Here is a 23,417-nt window from a genome sequence, read left to right on the forward strand (position 1 = left end):
CAGAACACCTTAGATAGAAGAAGGAATTAACAAAGTGGACCACAAATCTAAGAACACCAGTGACAGCAATACCAGAGTGACAATACCAGAGAGACAGTACCACAGTGACAATACCAGAGAGACAGTACCACAGTGACAGTACCAGCGACAGAAACACCACAGTGACAGCAATACCTGGAGTTTACCTGGAGAGAGTTCCGGGGGTCAACGCCCCCGCGGCCCGGTCTGAGACCAGGCCTCCTGGTGGATCAGAGCCTGATCAACCAGGCTGTTGCTGCTGGCTGCACGCAAACCAACATACGAGCCACAGCCCGGCTGATCCGGAACTGACTTTAGGTGCTTGTCCAGTGCCAGCTTGAAGACTGCCAGGGGTCTGTTGGTAATCCCCCTTATGTGTGCTGGGAGGCAGTTGAACAGTCTCGGGCCCCTGACACTTATTGTATGGTCTCTTAACGTGCTAGTGACACCCCTGCTTTTCATTGGGGGGATGGTGCATCGTCTGCCAAGTCTTTTGCTTTCGTAGTGGGTGATTTTCGTGTGCAAGTTCGGTACTAGTCCCTCTAGGATTTTCCAGGTGTATATAATCATGTATCTCTCCCTCCTGCGTTCCAGGGAATACAGGTTTAGGAACCTCAAGCGCTCCCAATAATTGAGGTGTTTTATCTCCGTTATGCGCGCCGTGAAAGTTCTCTGTACATTTTCTAGGTCGGCAATTTCACCTGCCTTGAAAGGTGCTGTTAGTGTGCAGCAATATTCCAGCCTAGATAGAACAAGTGACCTGAAGAGTGTCATCATGGGCTTGGCCTCCCTAGTTTTGAAGGTTCTCATTATCCATCCTGTCATTTTTCTAGCAGATGCGATTGACAGTGACAGCAATACCAGTGACAGCAGTACCACAGTGACAGCAGTACCACAGTGACAGCAGTACCACAGTGACAGCAGTACCACAATGACAGCAGTACCACAGTGACAGCAATACCAGTGACAGCAATACCACAGTGGCAGCAGTACCACAGTGACAGCAGTACCACAGTGACAGCAGTACCACAGTGACAGCAGTACCACAGTGACAGCAGTACCAGTGACAGCAGTACCACAGTGACAGCAGTACCACAGTGACAGCAATACCAGTGACAACAGTACCACAGTGACAGCAGTACCACAGTGACAGCAGTACCACAGTGACTGAAGTATCACAGTGACAGCAGTACCACAGTGACAGCAATACCAGTGACAACAGTACCACAGTGACAGCAGTACCACAGTGACAGCAGTACCACAGTGACTGCAGTATCACAGTGACAGCAGTACCACAGTGACAGAAGTGCCACAGTGACAGTGACAGCAGTACCACAATGACAGCAGTACCACAATGACAGCAGTACCACAGTGACAGCAGAACCACAGAGACAGTACCAGAGTGACAGCAATACCAGTGACAGCAATACCACACTGACAGCAATACCACGCTGACAGCAATACCACGCTGACAGCAATACCACGCTGACAGCAATGCCACAATGACAGCAATACCACACTGACAGCAATACCACGCCGACAGCAATACCACGTCGACAGCAATACCACACTGACAGCAATATCACACTGACAGCAATATCACGCTGACAATACCACACTGACAGCAGTACCACACTGACAGCAATACCACACTGACAGCAATGCAACACTGACAGCAATACAACACTGACAGCAATACAACGCAGACAGCAATACAATGCAGACAGCAATACCACACTGACAGGAATACCACACTGACAGCAATACCACACTGACAGCAATACCACACTGACAGCAATAACACACTGACAGCAATAACACACTTAAAGCAATAACACACTTAAAGCAATGCCACACTGACAGCAATACCACACTGACAGCAATACCACACTGACAGCAATACCACACTGAGAGCAATACCACACTGACAGCAATACCACACTGACAGCAATACCACACTTAAAGCAATACCACACTGACAGCAATACCACACTGACAGCAATACCAAACTTAAAGCAATACCACACTGACTGCATTACCACACTGACAGCAATACCACACTGACAGCAATACCACACTTAAAGTAATACCACACTGACAGCAATACCACACTGACAGCAATACCACACTGACAGCAATACCACACTGACAGCAATACCACACTAACAGCAATACCTCACTGACAGCAATACCGCACTGACAGCAATACCTCACTGACTGCAATACCACACTTAAAGCAATACTACACTGACAGCAATACCACACTGACAGCAATGCCACACTGACAGCAATACCACACTGACAGCAATACCACACTAACAGCAATACTACACTAACAGCAATACCACACTTAAAGCAATACCACACTTAAAGCAATACCACACTGACAGCAATACCACACTGACAACAATACCACACTGACAGCAATGCCACACTGACAGCAATACCACACTGACATCAATACCACACTGACAGCAATACCACACTTAAAGCAATACTACACTGACAGCAATACCACACTGACTGCAATACCACACTGACAGCAATGCCACACTGACAGCAATGCCACACTGACAGCAATACCACACTGACAGCAATGCCACACTGACAGAAATACCACACTGACAGCAATACCACACTAACAGCAATACTACACTAACAGCAATATCACACTTAAAGCAATACCACACTGACAGCAATACCACGCTGACAGCAATACCACACTGACAGCAATACTACACTAACAGCAATACCACACTTAAAGCAATACTACTGACAGCAATACCACACTTAAAGCAATACCACACTGACAGCAATACCACACTGACAGCAATACCACACTGACAGCAATACCACACTGACAGCAATACCACACTGACAGCAATACCACACTGACAGCAATACCACACTGACAGCAATACCACACTGACAGCAATACCACAATGACAGCAATACCACAATGACAGCAATACCACAATGACAGCAATACCACACTGACAGCAATACCACACTGACAGCAATACCACACTGACAGCAATACCACACTAACAGCAATACCACACTTAAAGCAATACCACACTTAAAGCAATACCACACTGACAGCAATACCACACTTAAAGCAATACCACACTGACAGCAATACCACACTGACAGCAATACCACACTGACAGCAATACCACACTTAAAGCAATACCACACTGACAGCAATACCACACTGACAGCAATACCACAATGACAGCAATACCACACTGACAGCAATACCACAATGACAGCAATACCACACTGACAGCAATACCACACTGACAGCAATACCACAATGACAGCAATACCACACTGACAGCAATACCACACTGACAGCAATACCACACTGACAGCAATACCACAATGACAGCAATACCACACTGACAGCAATACCACAATGACAGCAATACCACACTGACAGCAATACCACACTGACAGCAATACCACACTGACAGCAATACCACAATGACAGCAATACCACAATGACAGCAATACCACACTGACAGCAATACCACAATGACAGCAATACCACACTGACAGCAATACCACAATGACAGCAATACCACACTGACAGCAATACCACACTGACAGCAATACCACACTGACAGCAATACCACACTGACAGCAATACCACACTGACAGCAATACCACAATGACAGCAATACCACACTGACAGCAATACCACACTGACAGCAATACCACACTGACAGCAATACCACACTGACAGCAATACCACACTGACAGCAATACCACACTGACAGCAATACCACACTGACAGCAATACCACACTGACAGCAATACCACAATGACAGCAATACCACACTGACAGCAATACCACAACGACAGCAATACCACAACGACAGCAATACCACAATGACAGCAATACCACACTGACAGCAATACCACAATGACAGCAATACCACAATGACAGCAATACCACACTGACAGCAATACCACACTGACAGCAATACCACAATGACAGCAATACCACAATGACAGCAATACCACAATGACAGCAATACCACACTGACAGCAATACCACACTGACAGCAATACCACACTGGCAGCAATACCACACTGACAGCAATACCACACTGACAGCAATACCACACTGACAGCAATACCACAATGACAGCAATACCACAATGACAGCAATACCACACTGACAGCAATACCACACTGACAGCAATACCACACTGACAGCAATACTACACTGACAGCAATACCACACTGACAGCAATACCACACTGACAGCAATACCACACTGACAGCAATACCACACTGACAGCAATACCACACTGACAGCAATACCACACTGACAGCAATACCACACTGACAGCAATACCACGTCGACAGTAATACCACACTGACAGTAATACCACAATGACAGTAATACCACACTGACAGCAATACCACACTGACAGCAATACCACACTGACAGCAATACCACACTGACAGCAATACCACACTGACAGTAATACCACACTGACAGCAATACCACACTGACAGCAATACCACACTGACAGCAATACCACACTGACAGCAATACCACAATGACAGTAATACCACACTGACAGCAATACCACACTGACAGCAATACCACACTGACAGCAATACCACAATGACAGCAATACCACACTGACAGCAATACCACAATGACAGCAATACCACACTGACAGCAATACCACAATGACAGCAATACCACACTGACAGCAATACCACACTGACAGCAATACCACACTGACAGCAATACCACACTGACAGCAATACCACACTGACAGCAATACCACACTGACAGCAATACCACAATGACAGCAATACCACACTGACAGCAATACCACAATGACAGCAATACCACACTGACAGCAATACCACACTGACAGCAATACCACACTGACAGCAATACCACACTGACAGCAATACCACAATGACAGCAATACCACACTGACAGCAATACCACAATGACAGCAATACCACACTGACAGCAATACCACAATGACAGCAATACCACACTGACAGCAATACCACACTGACAGCAATACCACACTGACAGCAATACCACACTGACAGCAATACCACACTGACAGCAATACCACACTGACAGCAATACCACACTGACAGCAATACCCGAGGCAAAAAAAATGAGTGGAATCAGGCTGACATTGGTCAAACATTTAGTTGAATAAAGTGGAACTCTCGTTGTTGTTTCAGCGTTCCAGTGCTCGAGGCAAGTGCCAGAGTGCCAGTGCCACCACCTGGAGGCTGACTGCTCAGGACTCAACCTCCAGTACTTCCCAGACGTCGAAGATAACATCAACCGGCTGTGAGTATTAATCTTTAAGACACAGCTAGCGGAGAACCTTACAAAAATATCCCGAACGTAGAAGAGAGGAACTTACGACAACTTGTCGGTCCGACTTGGACCATTTACGTCGTCGTAAGCTGCTCTCTGTGTGTGGGTTATTTGTGTGTTGTTCCAGTCACGGTATTGTGTTTTTTCTTGTTATTAGCGGAGAAGGTAGTGTTTAAATGTGTACAATCGTGTTATTATAATCGTAATGACACGATTGTAAACAAACCATAACACGGGTGGGGTTTGAACCTGCGGTCAGTCTCAAACCGCGGGTTCAAACCCCACCCGTGTTATGGTTTAGTGTACAGGAGGTTGTAAATACAAGGAGTTCAGAAAATTACTGTAATAGGCCTGGGAGAAAGGCTTATAGCTAATTTATAATCTGGGAAGATTAACTCGATGTTTCGGTACGTAACGTGTCAAGTAACGGATCGAAACGTGTCAAGTATCGTTAGCAGTTTGTTAGTTTCGAATTCTATGACCACGGTGTGACTTTCTGATCGTGAAGGTAATAACAGATCAAAGGTGAAATTGTGGGGAAAATTGTCAAGTGGTGGGGGAAAATGGTCAAGTGGTGAGGGAAAATTGTCAAATGGTGGGGAAAAATTGTCACACGGTGGGGGAAAATTGTCAAATAACGATGGAAAATTGTCAAATGGACTAAAATGGTCAAGTGGTGGGGAAAATGGTCAAGTGGTGGGGGAAAATGGTCAAATGGTGGAATTGGATGGTCACGTGGGGGAAAATGGTCAAATAGTGGAGAAAATGGTCAAATGGTAGCGGGAGAATGGTCAAAGGGTAGGGAAAAATGATCGAAATAATGGGGAGTTAAGTCAGATGGTACGAAAAATGGTCAAATGGTGAAGAAAATGGTCAAATGGTGGGTAAAATGAGCTCCTGTAGCAAGGAAGTTGAACTCTGGCGTGACAAAGTGCGGGAGAGGATATATATTGATCCACGTACAACAAGCTAGGAGCTAGGAACCTCACAAGCTAGGAGCTAGGAACCTCACAAGCTAGGAGCTAGGAACCTCATAAGCTAGGAGCTAGGAACCTCACAAGCTAGGAGCTAGGAACCTCACAAGCTAGGAGCTAGGAACCTCACAAGCTAGGAGCTATGAACCTCACAAGCTAGGAGCTAGGAACCTCACAAGCTAGGAGCTAGGAACCTCACAAGCTAGGAGCTAGGAACCTCACAAGTTAGGAGCTAGGAACCTCACAAGCTAGGAGCTAGGAACCTCACAAGCTAGGAGCTAGGAACCTCACAAGCTAGGAGCTATGAACCTCACAAGCTAGGAGCTAGGAACCTCACAAGCTAGGAGCTAGGAACCTCACAAGCTAGGAGCTAGGAACCTCACAAGCTAGGAGCTAGGAACCTCTCAAGCTAGAAACTAGGAACCTCACAAGCTAGGAGCTAGGAACCTCACAAGCTAGGAGCTAGGAACCTCACAAGTTAGGAGCTAGGAACCTCACAAGCTAGGAGCTAAGAACCTCACAAGCTAGGAGCTAGGAACCTCACAAGCTAGGAGCTAGGAACCTCACAAGCTAGGAGCTAGGAACCTCACAAGCTAGGAGCTAGGAACCTCACAAGCTAGGAGCTAGGAACCTCTCAAGCTAGAAACTAGGAACCTCACAAGCTAGGAGCTAGGAACCTCACAAGCTAGGAGCTAGGAACCTCACAAGTTAGGAGCTAGGAACCTCACAAGCTAGGAGCTAAGAACCTCACAAGCTAGGAGCTAGGAACCTCACAAGCTAGGAGCTAGGAACCTCACAAGCTTGGAGCTAGGAACCTCACGAGCTAGGAGCTAGGAACCTCACAAGCTAGGAGCTAGGAACCGCACAAGCTAGGAGCTAGGAACCTCACAAGCTAGGAGCTAGGAACCTCACAAGCTAGGAGCTAGGAACCTCAAGCTAGGAGCTAGGAACCTCACAAGCTAGGAGCTAGGAACCTCACAAGCTAGGAGCTAGGAACCTCACAAGCTAGGAGCTAGGAACCTCACAAGCTAGGAGCTAGGAACCTCACAAGTTAGGAGCTAGGAACCTCACAAGCTAGGAGCTAGGAACCTCACAAGCTAGGAGCTAGGAACCTCACAAGCTAGAAACTAGGAACCTCACAAGCTAGAAACTAGGAACCTCACAAGCTAGGAGCTAGGAACCTCACAAGCTTGGAGCTAGGAACCTCACGAGCTAGGAGCTAGGAACCTCACAAGCTAGGAGCTAGGAACCTCACAAGCTAGGAGCTAGGAACCTCACAAGCTAGGAGCTAGGAACCTCACAAGCTAGAAGCTAGGAACCTCAAATGCTAGGAGCTAGGAACCTCACAAGCTAGGAGCTAGGAACCTCAAGCTAGGAGCTAGGAACCTCACAAGCTAGGAACCTCAAAAGCTAGGAGCTAAGAACCTCACAAGCTAGGAGCTAGGAACCTCACAAGCTAGGAGCTAGGAACCTCACAAGCTAGGAGCTAAGAACCTCACAAGCTAGAAGCTAGGATCCTTACAAGCTACGAGCTAGGAACCTCACAAGCTAGGAGCTAGGAACCTCAAGTTAGGAGCTAAGATCCTCACAAACTAGGAGCTAGGAACCTCACAAGCTAGGAGCTAGGAACCTCACAAGCTAGGAGCTGGGAACCTCACAAGCTACGAGCTAGGATCCTTACAAGCTACGAGCTAGGAACCTCACAAGCTAGGAGCTAGGATAATTACAAGCTACGAGCTAGGAACCTCACAAGCTAGGAGCTAGGAACCTCAAGTTAGGAGCTAAGATCCTCACAAGCTAGGAGCTAGGAACCTCACAAGCTAGGAGCTAGGAACCTCACAAGCTAGGAGCCAGGAACCTCACGAGCTAGGAACCTTTTAAGCTAGGAGCTAGGAACCTCACAAGCTAGGAGTTAGAAACCTCACAAGCTAGGAGCTAGGAACCTCACAAGCTAGGAGCTAGGATCCTCACAAGCTAGGAGCTAGGATCCTTACAAGCTAGGAGCTAGGAACCTCACAAGCTAGGAGCTAGGAACCTCACAAGCTAGGAGCTAGGATCCTCACAAGCTAGGAGCTAGGAACCTCACAAGCTAGGAGCTAGGAACCTCACAAGCTAGGAGCTAGGAACCTTACAAGCTAGAAGATAGGAACCTCAAGCTAGGAGCTAGGAACCTCACAGCAAGCTAGGAGCTAGGAACCTCACAGCAAGCTAGGAGTTAGGAACCTCATAGCAAGCTAGGAGTTATGAACCTCACAACAAGCTAGAGGCTAGGAACCTCACAACAAGCTAGGAGCTAGGAACTTCACAAACTAGGTGCTAGGAACCTCACAACAAGCTAGGAGCTAGAAACCTCACAGCAAGCCAGGAGTTAGGAACCTCACAGCAAGCTAGGAGTTAGGAACCTCACTGCAAGCTAGGAGCTAGGAACCTCACAACAAGCTAGGAGCTAGAAACCTCACAACAAGCTCGGAGCTAGGAACCTCACAGCAAGCTAGGAGCTAGGAACCTCACAACAAGCTAGGAACCTCACAGCAAGCTAGGGGCTAGGAACCTCACAACAAGCTCGGAGCTAGGAACCTCACAGCAAGCTAGGGACCTCACAAGAAGCTCGGAGCTAGGAACCTCACAGCAAGCTAGGGACCTCACAACAAGCTCGGAGCTTGGAACCTCCCAGCAAGCTAGGAACCTCACAACAAGCTAGGAACCTCACAGCAAGCTAGGGGCTAGGAACCTCACAACAAGCTAGGAACCTTACAGCAAGCTAGGGGCTAGGAACCTCACAGCAAGCTAGGGACCTCACAACAAGCTCTGAGCTTGGAACCTCACAGCAAGCTAGGAGCTAGGAACCTCACAACAAGCTAGGAACCTCACAGCAAGCTAGGGGCTAGGAACCTCACAACAAGCTCGGAGCTAGAAACCTCACAGCAAGCTAGGGACCTCTCAACAAGCTCGGAGCTAGGAACCTCACAGCAAGCTAGGGACCTCACAACAAGGTCGGAGCTTGGAACCTCACAACAAGCTCGGAGCTAGGAACCTCACAGCAACCTAGGAACCTCTCAGCAACCTAGGAACCTCACAGCAACCTAGGAACCTCACAGCAACCTATGAACCTTCCAGAATAACTAGACTTAATTTACGCTGGGGGAATACGTAAGTCCCTTAGCTAGGTTGCTAGCGCACTCATCTCACACACTGAGACCCCTGGCTCGATCCCCGATATCGATGGAAACACTGGGAGTCTCCTTAAGACACCTGCTATCACTGGTCACCTCTGAAAGTGGCCTGCGAAGTCCCCGGACCTGTTTGTGACATCTTTGGAGGTACGTGAAGAGCACAGTTTACGTACCACCACTACCTGCAACCCTGGAGGAGCTGAAAATTTCGATCACTGAAGCAGTTCGCATAACAACAGATATCCTGGAAAGCGTCTGGACCCAACTGGAATATCACTTCGATGTTTACCGAGCAACCAGAGGGGCGGATATTAAAATGGTATAAAATACCGACAGGCTGTTAGGTAAGACACATATGCAACAGTTAGGTATCTTCATTTCCGAACGTTTCGCCTACATAGTAGGCTTTTGTGCTCGACTGAAGAAGCCTACTACGTAGGCGAAACGTTTCGAAATAAAGATGCCTAACTGTTGCATATGTGTCTTACCTAACAACAAGAGGGGCGGACACTGACTGCCTTTAATGCTGCCTTATAATACATAACACTGAATGATATCCTGCATCTGAAGCTGCTAATTGGGAAAAATTGACTCACGAAATCGTAATGACACGATTGCAAACAAACCATACCAAGGGCGGGATTGAACCCGCGGTCAGAGAGTCTCAAAACTCCAGACCGTCGCGTTAGCCACTGGACCAGCTAGCCACAACCTTCCTATGGTGTAGAAATATACCTAGTTGGACGAATCTTATTGTGGCTAGCTGGTCTAGTGGCTAACGCGACGGTCTGGAGTTTTGAGACTCTCTGACCGCGGGTTCAATCCCGCTCGTGGTATGTATTTATTAATATTTCCCATAAGAAATAAAAAAATATATTTTTGAGAATAACTATGTAATAACTATAGAGAATAACTACCGTTTTACATACCGAAAATGGATAATGAAATTCGAAGATCCAATGTACTTGTTTGAAATCAAGGAGTATTTTTGTGGCCTCCCTGTATACTGGATCTCTTTTCTTCGCACTTGTGTGTGACTAGTTAATGATTTAAGTCGAATCGAAGCTGTATCACAAATTTAATTCTATGTGCGGGTTGTGTATTTCCGGTGTTACTTTTCAGTGACGGGGCTACAGCACAACACACTCCAAAATATACATGCCATTTATACAGTGGCTTTAATTAGTGAAATCACGAAGAATAACTCTCCAGTGAACACTCCCTTTCATGATCAACGAGTCTACATACCGTGTGGGTAGTGCGGCAAAGTTTACACGGGACAAACAGGAGAGACTTGCCCACAAAAATCAATGAACAAGAAAAACTCCCTCAACAGGGATGTCACTTGCAATGCATGTAACGTTAGAGGAACACTGAGGACATCTCATATGTTGGAGAGATGCAAAACTTAGCTCAAGGGAGCGAGATTTTAAGTGATTCTACCGCATAATATTTACATATGCATCGTCACCTCCAACATAATCGTTCAAAAAAGCATTTCGACGACCCTGTGATCTCAGAAAATACATCCAGAGAGCCGTTTGACACAGTAAGAAAGACAAGTCAGTCTCCACTTACACCATCTTGCACCTGACTACCACCCACTTCCTCTCTCTCTCTCTCTCTCTCTCTCTCTCTCACTTTTACACCGGATTTTACACCTTTATTTACAAGCTAAGAGCTGTTGCCTACATAGGCTCATTTCAATTCCTTTTTATTGCTATGAGACACAAATAAAGATCAGGATGAAGTTTAAGCCATCGATTTCACTTGATCAACTGACTCCTCCAGCCACTATTTACGGCCTTTATTCTCTCCCACTTTGCACGTATTAACTGCGCGGCATAACTGCACGGTATTAATAGCTGCACGGCATTAACTGCACGGCATTAACTGCACGGCATTAACTGCACGGCATTAACTGCACGGCATTAACTGCACGGCATTAACTGCACGGCATTAACTGCACGGCATTAACTGCACGGCATTAACTGCACGGCATTAACTGCACGGCATAACTGCACGGCATAACTACACGGCATTAACTGCACGGCATTAACTGCACGGCATTAACTACACGGCATTAACTGCACGGCATTAACTGCACGGCATTAACTGCACGGCATTAACTGCACGGCATTAACTGCACGGCATTAACTGCACGGCATTAACTACACGGCATTAACTGCACGGCATTAACTGCACGGCATTAACTGCACGGCATTAACTACACGGCATTAACTGCACGGCATTAACTGCACGGCATTAACTGCACGGCATTAACTGCACGGCATTAACTGCACGGCATTAACTGCACGGCATTAACTGCACGGCATTAACTGCACGGCATTAACTGCACGGCATAACTGCACGGCATTAACTGCACGGCATAACTGCACGGCATTAACTGCACGGCATTAACTGCACGGCATTAACTGCACGGCATTAACTGCACGGCATAACTGCACGGCATTAACTGCACGGCATTAACTGCACGGCATAACTGCACGGCATTAACTGCACGGCATTAACTGCACGGCATTAACTGCACGGCATTAACTGCACGGCATAACTGCACGGCATTAACTGCACGGCATAACTGCACGGCATTAACTGCACGGCATTAACTGCACGGCATTAACTGCACGGCATAACTGCACGGCATTAACTGCACGGCATAACTGCACGGCATTAACTGCACGGCATTAACTGCACGGCATTAACTGCACGGCATAACTGCACGGCATTAACTGCACGGCATTAACTGCACGGCATTAACTGCACGGCATAACTGCACGGCATTAACTGCACGGCATAACTGCACGGCATTAACTGCACGGCATTAACTGCACGGCATAACTGCACGGCATAACTGCACGGCATTAACTGCACGGCATTAACTGCACGGCATTAACTGCACGGCATAACTGCACGGCATTAACTGCACGGCATTAACTGCACGGCATTAACTGCACGGCATAACTGCACGGCATAACTGCACGGCATTAACTGCACGGCATAACTGCACGGCATTAACTGCACGGCATTAACTGCACGGCATTAACTGCACGGCATTAACTGCACGGCATAACTGCACGGCATTAACTGCACGGCATTAACTGCACGGCATTAACTGCACGGCATAACTGCACGGCATTAACTGCACGGCATAACTGCACGGCATTAACTGCACGGCATTAACTGCACGGCATAACTGCACGGCATAACTGCACGGCATTAACTGCACGGCATTAACTGCACGGCATTAACTGCACGGCATAACTGCACGGCATTAACTGCACGGCATTAACTGCACGGCATAACTGCACGGCATTAACTGCACGGCATTAACTGCACGGCATAACTGCACGGCATTAACTGCACGGCATTAACTGCACGGCATAACTGCACGGCATTAACTGCACGGCAGTAACTGCACGGCATTAACTGCGCGGCATAACTGCACGGTATTAATAGCTGCACGGCATTAACTACACGGTATTAATAGCTGCACGGCATTAACTACACGGTATTAATAACTGCACGGCATTAACTGCACGGCATTAACTACACGGTATTAATAACTGAACGGCTTTAACGACACGGCATTAACTACACGGTATTAATAACTGCACGGCATTAACTGCACGGCATTAACTACACGGTATTAATAACTGAACGGCTTTAACGACACGGCATTAACTACACGGTATTAATAACTGCACGGCATTAACTACACGGTATTAATAAATGCACGGCATTAACTGCACGGCATTAATAACTGCACGGCATTAGTAACTGCACGGTAACAACTGCACGGAATAAATCGCACGGCATTAACTGCACAGTATTAAGTGTACGGCATTAATAAATGCACGGCATCAACAAGAGCAATTGCATTAACAATGCACGGCATCAGTGACAAAGCCTTGCTCTAACAAGTGCACGGCATCAACAACTAATTAATGGTATCAAGTGCACGGCATCAACAACTAATTAATGGTATCAAGTGCACGGCATCATTAAGTGCACAGTTGCAATCACAAGTGAATGTCATCAATAACACGTGCACGGTATCAACAAGTGCACGGCATCAAATGCACGGCATCAAGTACACAGCATCAACAAGTACACAGCATCAACGAGTGCACACCAACAAGTACACAGCATCAACAAGTACACAGCATCAACAAGTACACAGCATCAACAAGTACACAGCATCAACAAGTGCACACCATCAACAAGTACACAGCATCAACAAGTACACAGCATCAACAAGTACACAGCATCAACAAGTGCACACCAACAAGTACACAGCATCAACAAGTACATAGCATCAACAAGTGTACACCATCAACAAGTACACAGCATCAACAAGTACACATCAACAAGTACACAGCATCAACAAGTACACAGCATCAACAAGTGCACACCAACAAGTACACAGCATCAACAAGTACATAGCATCAACAAGTACATATCATCAACAAGTACACAGCATCAACAAGTGCACAGAATCAACAAGTACACAGCATCAACAAGTACACAGCATCAACAAGTACACAGCATCAACAAGTACACAACATCAACAGGTACACAGCATCAACAAGTACACACCATCAACAAGTACACAGCATCAACAAGTACACAACATCAACAGGTACACAGCATCAACAAGTACACACCAACAAGTACACAGCATCAACAAGTACACAGCATCAACAAGTACACACCATCAACAAGTACACAACATCAACAAGTACACATCTTCAACAAGTACACACCATCAACAAGTACACAACATCAACAAGTACACACCTTCAACAAGTACACACCATCAACAAGTACACACCATCAACAAGTACACAACATCAACAAGTACACAGCATCAACAAGTACACAGCATCAACAAGTACACAGCATCAACAAGTACACAGCATCAACAAGTACACAGCATCAACAAGTACACAGCATCAACAAGTACACACCATCAACAAGTACACAGCATCAACAAGTACACAGCATCAACAAGTACACAACATCAACAAGTACACAGCATCAACAAGTACACAACATCAACAAGTACACAGCATCAACAAGTACACAGCATCAACAAGTACACAGCATCAACAAGTACACACCATCAACAAGTACACAGCATCAACAAGTACACACCATCAACAAGTGCACACCATCAACAAGTGCACACCATCAACAAGTGCACATCAACAAGTACACATCAACAAGTGCACATCATCAAGTACACAACATCAACAAGTACACAACATCAACAAGTACACAACATCAACAAGTACACATCATCAACAAGTACACAACATCAACAAGTACACAACATCAACAAGTACACAGCATCAACAAGTACACAGCATCAACAAGTACACAACATCAACAAGTACACAGCATCAACAAGTACACATCAACAAGTACACAACATCAACAAGTACACAACATCAAGTACACTATCAACAAGTACACAACATCAACAAGTACACACCATCAACAAGTACACAGCATGAACAAGTACACATCAACAAGTACACAACATCAACAAGTACACAACATCAACAAGTATACACCATCAACAAGTACACACCATCAACAAGTACACAACATCAACAAGTACACAACATCAATAAGTACACAACAACAAGTACACATCATCAACAAGTACACACCATCAACAAGTACACAACATCAACAAGTACACAACATCAAGAAGTACACAGCAACAAGTACACATCAACAAGTACACAACATCAACAAGTACACACCATCAACAAGTGCACATCAACAAGTACACACCATCAACAAGTACACAACATCAACAAGTACACAACATCAAGAAGTACACAGCAACAAGTACACATCAACAAGTACACAGCATCAACAAGTACACACCATCAACAAGTACACATCATCAACAAGTACACATCATCAACAAGTGCACATCATCAACAAGTACACAGCATCAACAAGTACACATCATCAACAAGTACACATCATCAAGTACACATCATCAACAAGTACACAACATCAACAAGTACACAACATCAACAAGTACACAACATCAACAAGTACACAACAAGTACACACCATCAGCAAGTACACAACATCAACAAGTACACAACATCAACAAGTACACAACATCAACAAGTACACATCATCAAGAAGTACACAACATCAACAAGTACACAACAAGTACACACCATCAACAAGTACACAACATCAACAAGTACACAACATCAGCAAGTACATAACATCAACAAGTACACAACATCAGCAAGTACACAACAAGTACACACCATCAACAAGTACACAACATCAACAAGTACACAACATCAGCAAGTACATAACATCAACAAGTACACAACATCAACAAGTACACAACATCAACAAGTACACACCATCAACAAGTACACAACATCAACAAGTACACAACAAGTACACACCATCAACAAGTACACAACATCAACAAGTACACAACAAGTACACACCATCAACAAGTACACAACATCAACAAGTACACAACATCAGCAAGTACATAACATCAACAAGTACACAACATCAGCAAGTACATAACATCAACACGTACACACCATCACCAAGTACACAACATCAACAAGTACACATCTTCAACAAGTACACACCTTCATCAAGTACACAACATCCACAAGTACACACCTTCAACAAGTACACACCTTCAACAAGTACACAACATCAACAAGTACACACCTTCATCAAGTACACACCATCAACAAGTACACAACATCAACAAGTACACACCTTCAAGTACACACCATCAACAAGTACACAACATCAACAAGTACACAACATCAGCAAGTACATAACATCAACAAGTACACAACATCAGCAAGTACACACCATCAACAAGTACACAACATCAACAAGTACACACCTTCAAGTACACACCATCAACAAGTACACAACATCAACAAGTACACAACATCAGCAAGTACATAACATCAACAAGTACACAACATCAACAAGTACACAACATCAGCAAGTACACATCATCAACAAGTACACACCATCACAAGTACACACCATCACAACAAGTACACACCATCACAACAAGTACACACCATCACAACAAGTACACACCATCACAACAAGTACACACCATCACAACAAGTACACACCATCACAACAAGTACACACCATCACAACAAGTACACACCATCACAACAAGTACACACCATCATAACAAGTACACACCATCACAACAAGTACACACCATCACAACAAGTACACACCATCAACAAGTACACACCTTCATCAAGTACACAACATCAACAAGTACACACCTTCATCAAGTACACAACATCAACAAGTACACACCTTCATCAAGTACACAACATCAACAAGTACACACCTTCATCAAGTACACAACATCAACAAGTACACACCTTCAACAAGTACACACCTTCAACAAGTGCACACCATCAAGTACACATCAACAAGTGCACATCAACAAGTACACATCATCAGGTACACACCAAGTGCACATCAACAAGTCACAGCAACAAGTCACATTAACAAGTCACATCAACAAGTCACATCAACAAGTCACATCAACAAGTCACATTAACAAGTCACATCAACAAGTCACATCAACAAGTCACATCAACAAGTCACATCAACAAGTCACATCAACAAGTCACATCAACTCACAGCAACAACTCACATCAACAAGTCACATCAACAAGTCACAGCAACAACTCACATCAACAAGTCACATCAACAAGTCACAGCAACAACTCACATCAACAAGTCACATCAACAACTCACAGCAACAAGTCACATCAACAAGTCACAGCAACAACTCACATCAACAAGTCACAGCAACAACTCACATCAACAAGTCACATCAACAAGTCACATCAACAAGTCACAGCAACAACTCACAGCAACAACTCACATCAACAAGTCACATCAACAAGTCACATCAAGTCACAGCAACAACTCACAGCAACAACTCACAGCAACAACTCACATCAACAAGTCACATCAACAAGTCACAGCAACAACTAGTCACAGCAACAACTCACATCAACAAGTCACATCAACAAGTCACATCAACTCACATCAACAAGTCACATCAACAAGTCACAGCAACAAATCACATCAACAAGTCACATCAACAAGTCACAGCAACAACTCACATCAACAAATCACATCAACAAGTTACAGCAACAACTCACAGCAACTACTCACATCAACAAGTCACATCAACTCACAGCAACAACTCACATCAAGTCACATCAACAAGTCACAGCAACAACTCACAGCAACAACTCACATCAAGTCACAGCAACTAGTCACAGCAACAACTCACATCAACAAGTCACATCAACAACTCACATCAACAAGTCACATCAACAAGTCACAGCAACAACTCACAGCAACAACTCACATCAAGTCACATCAACAAGTCACAGCAACAACTCACAGCAACAAGTCACATCAACAAGTCACATCAACTCACAGCAACAAGTCACATCAACAAGTCACAGCAACAACTAGTCACATCAAGAAGTCACATCAACAACTAGTCACATCAACAAGTCGTCACATCAACAAGTCGTCACATCAACAAGTCGTCACTTCAACAACTAGTCACATCAACAAGTCACATCAACTAGTCACATCAAGTCACATCAACAATTCGTCACATCAACAAGTCGTCACATCAACAAGTCGTCACATCAAGAAGTCACATCAACAAGTCGTCACATCAACAAGTCGTCACATCAACAAGTCGTCACATCAACAACTAGTCACATCAACAAGTCGTCACATCAACAAGTCGTCACTTCAACAACTAGTCACATCAACAAGTCACATCAACTAGTCACATCAACAAGTCACATCAACAATTCGTCACATCAACAAGTCGTCACATCAACAAGTCGTCACATCAACAAGTCACATCAACAAGTCGTCACATCAACAACTAGTCACATCAACAACTAGTCACAGCAACAAGTCACATCAACAACTAGTCACAGCAACAAGTCACATCAACAACTAGTCACATCAACAAGTCACATCAACAAGTCGTCACATCAACAAGTCGTCACATCAACAACTAGTCACAGCAACAAGTCACAGCAACAAGTCACATCAACAACTAGTCACAGCAACAAGTCACATCAACAACTAGTCACAGCAACAAGTCACATCAACAACTAGTCACAGCAACAAGTCACAGCAACAAGTCACATCAACAACTAGTCACAGCAACAAGTCACATCAACTAGTCACAGCATCAAGTCACATCAACAACTAGTCACAGCAACAAGTCACATCAACAAGTCACAGCAACAAGTCACATCAACAACTAGTCACAGCAACAAGTCACATCAACAACTAGTCACAGCAACAAGTCACAGTCACATCAACAAGTCACATCAACAAGTCAACAACTAGTCACAGCAACAAGTCACATCAACAACTAGTCACAGCAACAAGTCACATCAACAACTAGTCACAGCAACAAGTCACATCAACAACTAGTCACAGCAACAAGTCACATCAACAACTAGTCACAGCAACAAGTCACATCAACAACTAGTCACAGCAACAAGTCACATCAACAAGTCGTCACATCAACAACTAGTCACATCAACAAGTCACATCAACAACTAGTCACAGCAACAAGTCACATCAACAAGTCACATCAACAACTCACAGCAACAAGTCAACAGCAACAAAGTCACATCAACAACTAGTCACAGCAGTCACAGCAACTAGTCACAGCAACAAGTCACATCAACAACTAGTCACAGCATCAAGTCACATCAACAACTAGTCACAGCAACAAGTCACATCAACAACTAGTCACAGCATCAAGTCACATCAACAACTAGTCACAGCAACAAGTCACATCAACAAGTCGTCACATCAACAACTAGTCACAGCAACAAGTCACATCAACAAGTCGTCACATCAACAACTAGTCACATCAACAACTAGTCACAGCAACAAGTCACATCAACAACTAGTCACATCAACAACTAGTCACAGCAACAAGTCACATCAACAAGTCGTCACATCAACAACTAGTCACATCAACAAGTCACATCAACAACTAGTCACAGCAACAAGTCACATCAACAAGTCGTCACATCAACAACTAGTCACAGCAACAAGTCACATCAACAAGTCGTCACATCAACAACTAGTCACAGCAACAAGTCACATCAACAACTAGTCACAGCAACAAGTCACATCAACAACTAGTCACAGCAACAAGTCACATCAACAACTAGTCACATCAACAAGTCGTCACATCAACAACTAGTCACAGCATCAAGTCACATCAACAACTAGTCACAGCAACAAGTCACATCAACAAGTCACATCAACAAGTCGTCACATCAACAACTAGTCACATCAACAAGTCACATCAACAACCACAATTATAAAACTATTCCACGTATTAAAATTCTAAAATCTGTAACCGTCACACTTTTAATATTAGTATCTAAAACCTTTCCTACTAAGGACGAGTAAGGATTTTGATTGACCATTTAGATCAGATACTGCAAAACTGAATTTATAATGAGAGTCGGATTCTCTGTGTTACGTGTCTTGATCCATACAGGGAAGTATTACAGATCTAGCTGACAAAACAACAAATTACGTCAAAATTAACATATCCCAGAGCCTGGAGATGCTCTGTCCAGGAAAACAGAGCCATCCTACTGAAACAGATTAATATATATATTGACTTGAGTAATACACTAACAGTAAATCACAGGCTGATTAAGAATGCACTCACAAGTGTAGCTGGTGTTTACAAACTTACCTGCTTAATCCCGCCCGGGGTATGGTTTGTTTGCAATCGTGTCATTACGATTTCGTGAGTCATGTTGACGGCATTGAGGGGACTTGAGCTAGAGTTCGTCACGGCCACGCTAGCTGGAGATTCGTCTGTAAAAACTTGCATTCGTGGTCACAGTGGTGCCTGTGCTAACCTTCCTATGGTGTAGAAATATACCTAGTTGGATGAATCTTATTGTGGCTAGCTGGTCCAGTGGCTAACGCGACGGTCTGGAGTTTTGAGACTCTCTGACCGCGGGTTCTATCCCCACCCGTGGTATGGTTTGACCTGTTTAATGACTGATCCTCTCTATAAAAGTCAACCTGGAAAATTGCTTGAAATTAGATTATTGACCATATTATAATGATTATTATTATTATTAGAGATTTATCTTCTCGTTACTTTTAGCAATTTAACGAATCTTAGCCTCTAGCTCCTGGCCTTTTAGTCACCTTCTACGATATGTATCACTTCACAATAAGAATTGTAATCTTTATTTCTGCAAGTTGACCTCCAGATACACCAACCTACGAGACCAAGATAAAAAAATGTAGGTGGTGGGGCGAAACGTCTGCGACAAGATAAGTTTTATATATGGAGGTAAAAGGGATTATGTATCAGACAACAGAGGTACTAACACTCTTATATGGGTGTGAGGTATGGGCTTTAAACGTTGCAGCAAGGAGGAGACTGAAGGTATTGATGTGTTTGAGAGCAATGTGAGGTGTGAATATACGTGTGGAGTTACCAAATGTATAGTTTAAAGGACTAAAGGGAGGGAGGGACGAGATACAGTGCCTGGACTCTGAAGGAGAGGTGGGGGATGTAGCCGGACTCGAGTCATGGAAGTGGGAGGTACAGAGCCTGGACTCTGAAGGAGAGGTGGGGGATGTAGCCGGACTCGAGTCATGGAAGTGGGAGGTACAGAGCCTGGAATCTGAAGGAGAGGTGGGGGATGTAGCCGGACTCGAGTCATGGAAGTGGGAGGTACAGAGCCTGGAATCTGAAGGAGAGGTGGGGGATGTAGCCGGACTCGAGTCATGCAAGTGGGAGGTACAGAGCCTGGACTCTGAAGGAGAGGTGGGGGATGTAGCCGGACTCGAGTCATGCAAGTGGGAGGTACAGAGCCTGGACTCTGAAGGAGAGGTGGGGACGTAGCCGGACTCGAGTCATGCAAGTGGGAGGTACAGAGCCTGGTCTCTGAAGGAGAGGTGGGGGACGTAGCCGGACTCGAGTCATGCAAGTGGGAGGTACAGAGCCTGGTCTCTGAAGGAGAGGTGGGGGACGTAGCCGGACTCGAGTCATGCAAGTGGGAGGTACAGAGCCTGGTCTCTGAAGGAGAGGTGGGGGATGTAGCCGGACTCGAGTCATGGAAGTGGGAGGTACAGAGTCTGGACTCTGAAGAAGAGGTGGGGGATGTAGCCGGACTCGAGTCATGCAAGTGGGAGGTACAGAGCCTGGTCTCTGAAGGAGAGGTGGGGGACGTAGCCGGACTCGAGTCATGCAAGTGGGAGGTACAGAGCCTGGTCTCTGAAGGAGAGGTGGGGGATGTAGCCGGACTCGAGTCATGCAAGTGGGAGGTACAGAGTCTGGACTCTGAAGAAGAGGTGGGGGATGTAGCCGGACTCGAGTCATGCAAGTGGGAGGTACAGAGCCTGGTCTCTGAAGGAGAGGTGGGGGACGTAGCCGGACTCGAGTCATGCAAGTGGGAGGTACAGAGCCTGGTCTCTGAAGGAGAGGTGGGGGACGTAGCCGGACTCGAGTCATGCAAGTGGGAGGTACAGAGCCTGGTCTCTGAAGGAGAGGTGGGGGATGTAGCCGGACTCGAGTCATGGAAGTGGGAGGTACAGAGTCTGGACTCTGAAGAAGAGGTGGGGGATGTAGCCGGACTCGAGTCATGCAAGTGGGAGGTACAGAGCCTGGTCTCTGAAGGAGAGGTGGGGGACGTAGCCGGACTCGAGTCATGCAAGTGGGAGGTACAGAGCCTGGTCTCTGAAGGAGAGGTGGGGGATGTAGCCGGACTCGAGTCATGCAAGTGGGAGGTACAGAGTCTGGACTCTGAAGAAGAGGTGGGGGATGTAGCCGGACTCGAGTCATGCAAGTGGGAGGTACAGAGCCTGGTCTCTGAAGGAGAGGTGGGGGACGTAGCCGGACTCGAGTCATGCAAGTGGGAGGTACAGAGCCTGGTCTCTGAAGGAGAGGTGGGGGATGTAGCCGGACTCGAGTCATGGAAGTGGGAGGTACAGAGTCTGGACTCTGAAGAAGAGGTGGGGGATGTAGCCGGACTCGAGTCATGCAAGTGGGAGGTACAGAGCCTGGTCTCTGAAGGAGAGGTGGGGGACGTAGCCGGACTCGAGTCATGCAAGTGGGAGGTACAGAGCCTGGTCTCTGAAGGAGAGGTGGGGGACGTAGCCGGACTCGAGTCATGCAAGTGGGAGGTACAGAGCCTGGTCTCTGAAGGAGAGGTGGGGGATGTAGCCGGACTCGAGTCATGGAAGTGGGAGGTACAGAGCCTGGACTCTGAAGGAGAGGTGGGGGATGTAGCCGGACTCGAGTCATGCAAGTGGGAGGTACAGAGCCTGGTCTCTGAAGGAGAGGTGGGGGACGTAGCCGGACTCGAGTCATGCAAGTGGGAGGTACAGAGCCTGGTCTCTGAAGGAGAGGTGGGGGATGTAGCCGGACTCGAGTCATGGAAGTGGGAGGTACAGAGCCTGGACTCTGAAGGAGAGGTGGGGGATGTAGCCGGACTCGAGTCATGCAAGTGGGAGGTACAGAGCCTGGTCTCTGAAGGAGAGGTGGGGGACGTAGCCGGACTCGAGTCATGCAAGTGGGAGGTACAGAGCCTGGTCTCTGAAGGAGAGGTGGGGGATGTAGCCGGACTCGAGTCATGCAAGTGGGAGGTACAGAGTCTGGACTCTGAAGAAGAGGTGGGGGACGTAGCCGGACTCGAGTCATGCAAGTGGGAGGTACAGAGCCTGGTCTCTGAAGGAGAGGTGGGGGACGTAGCCGGA

At 45.9% G+C, this 23,417-nt stretch overlaps 1 protein-coding gene across 1 annotated transcript in view; it reads left to right on the plus strand.

The window, feature by feature from the left end:
- LOC138855488 (G-protein coupled receptor GRL101-like) overlaps nt 1-23,417 on the plus strand; it is a 93,142-nt gene that overhangs the window by 4,426 nt on the left and 65,299 nt on the right. The window contains exon 2 of the mRNA XM_070105092.1: nt 5,251-5,362. Coding sequence (XP_069961193.1) covers nt 5,251-5,362 — 112 coding nt within the window. The remainder of the gene's footprint in view (nt 1-5,250; nt 5,363-23,417) is intronic.

Source organism: Cherax quadricarinatus, chromosome 96 (assembly GCF_038502225.1).
Source record: "Cherax quadricarinatus isolate ZL_2023a chromosome 96, ASM3850222v1, whole genome shotgun sequence".
In the NCBI taxonomy this organism is placed as follows: Eukaryota; Metazoa; Arthropoda; class Malacostraca; order Decapoda; family Parastacidae; genus Cherax; species Cherax quadricarinatus.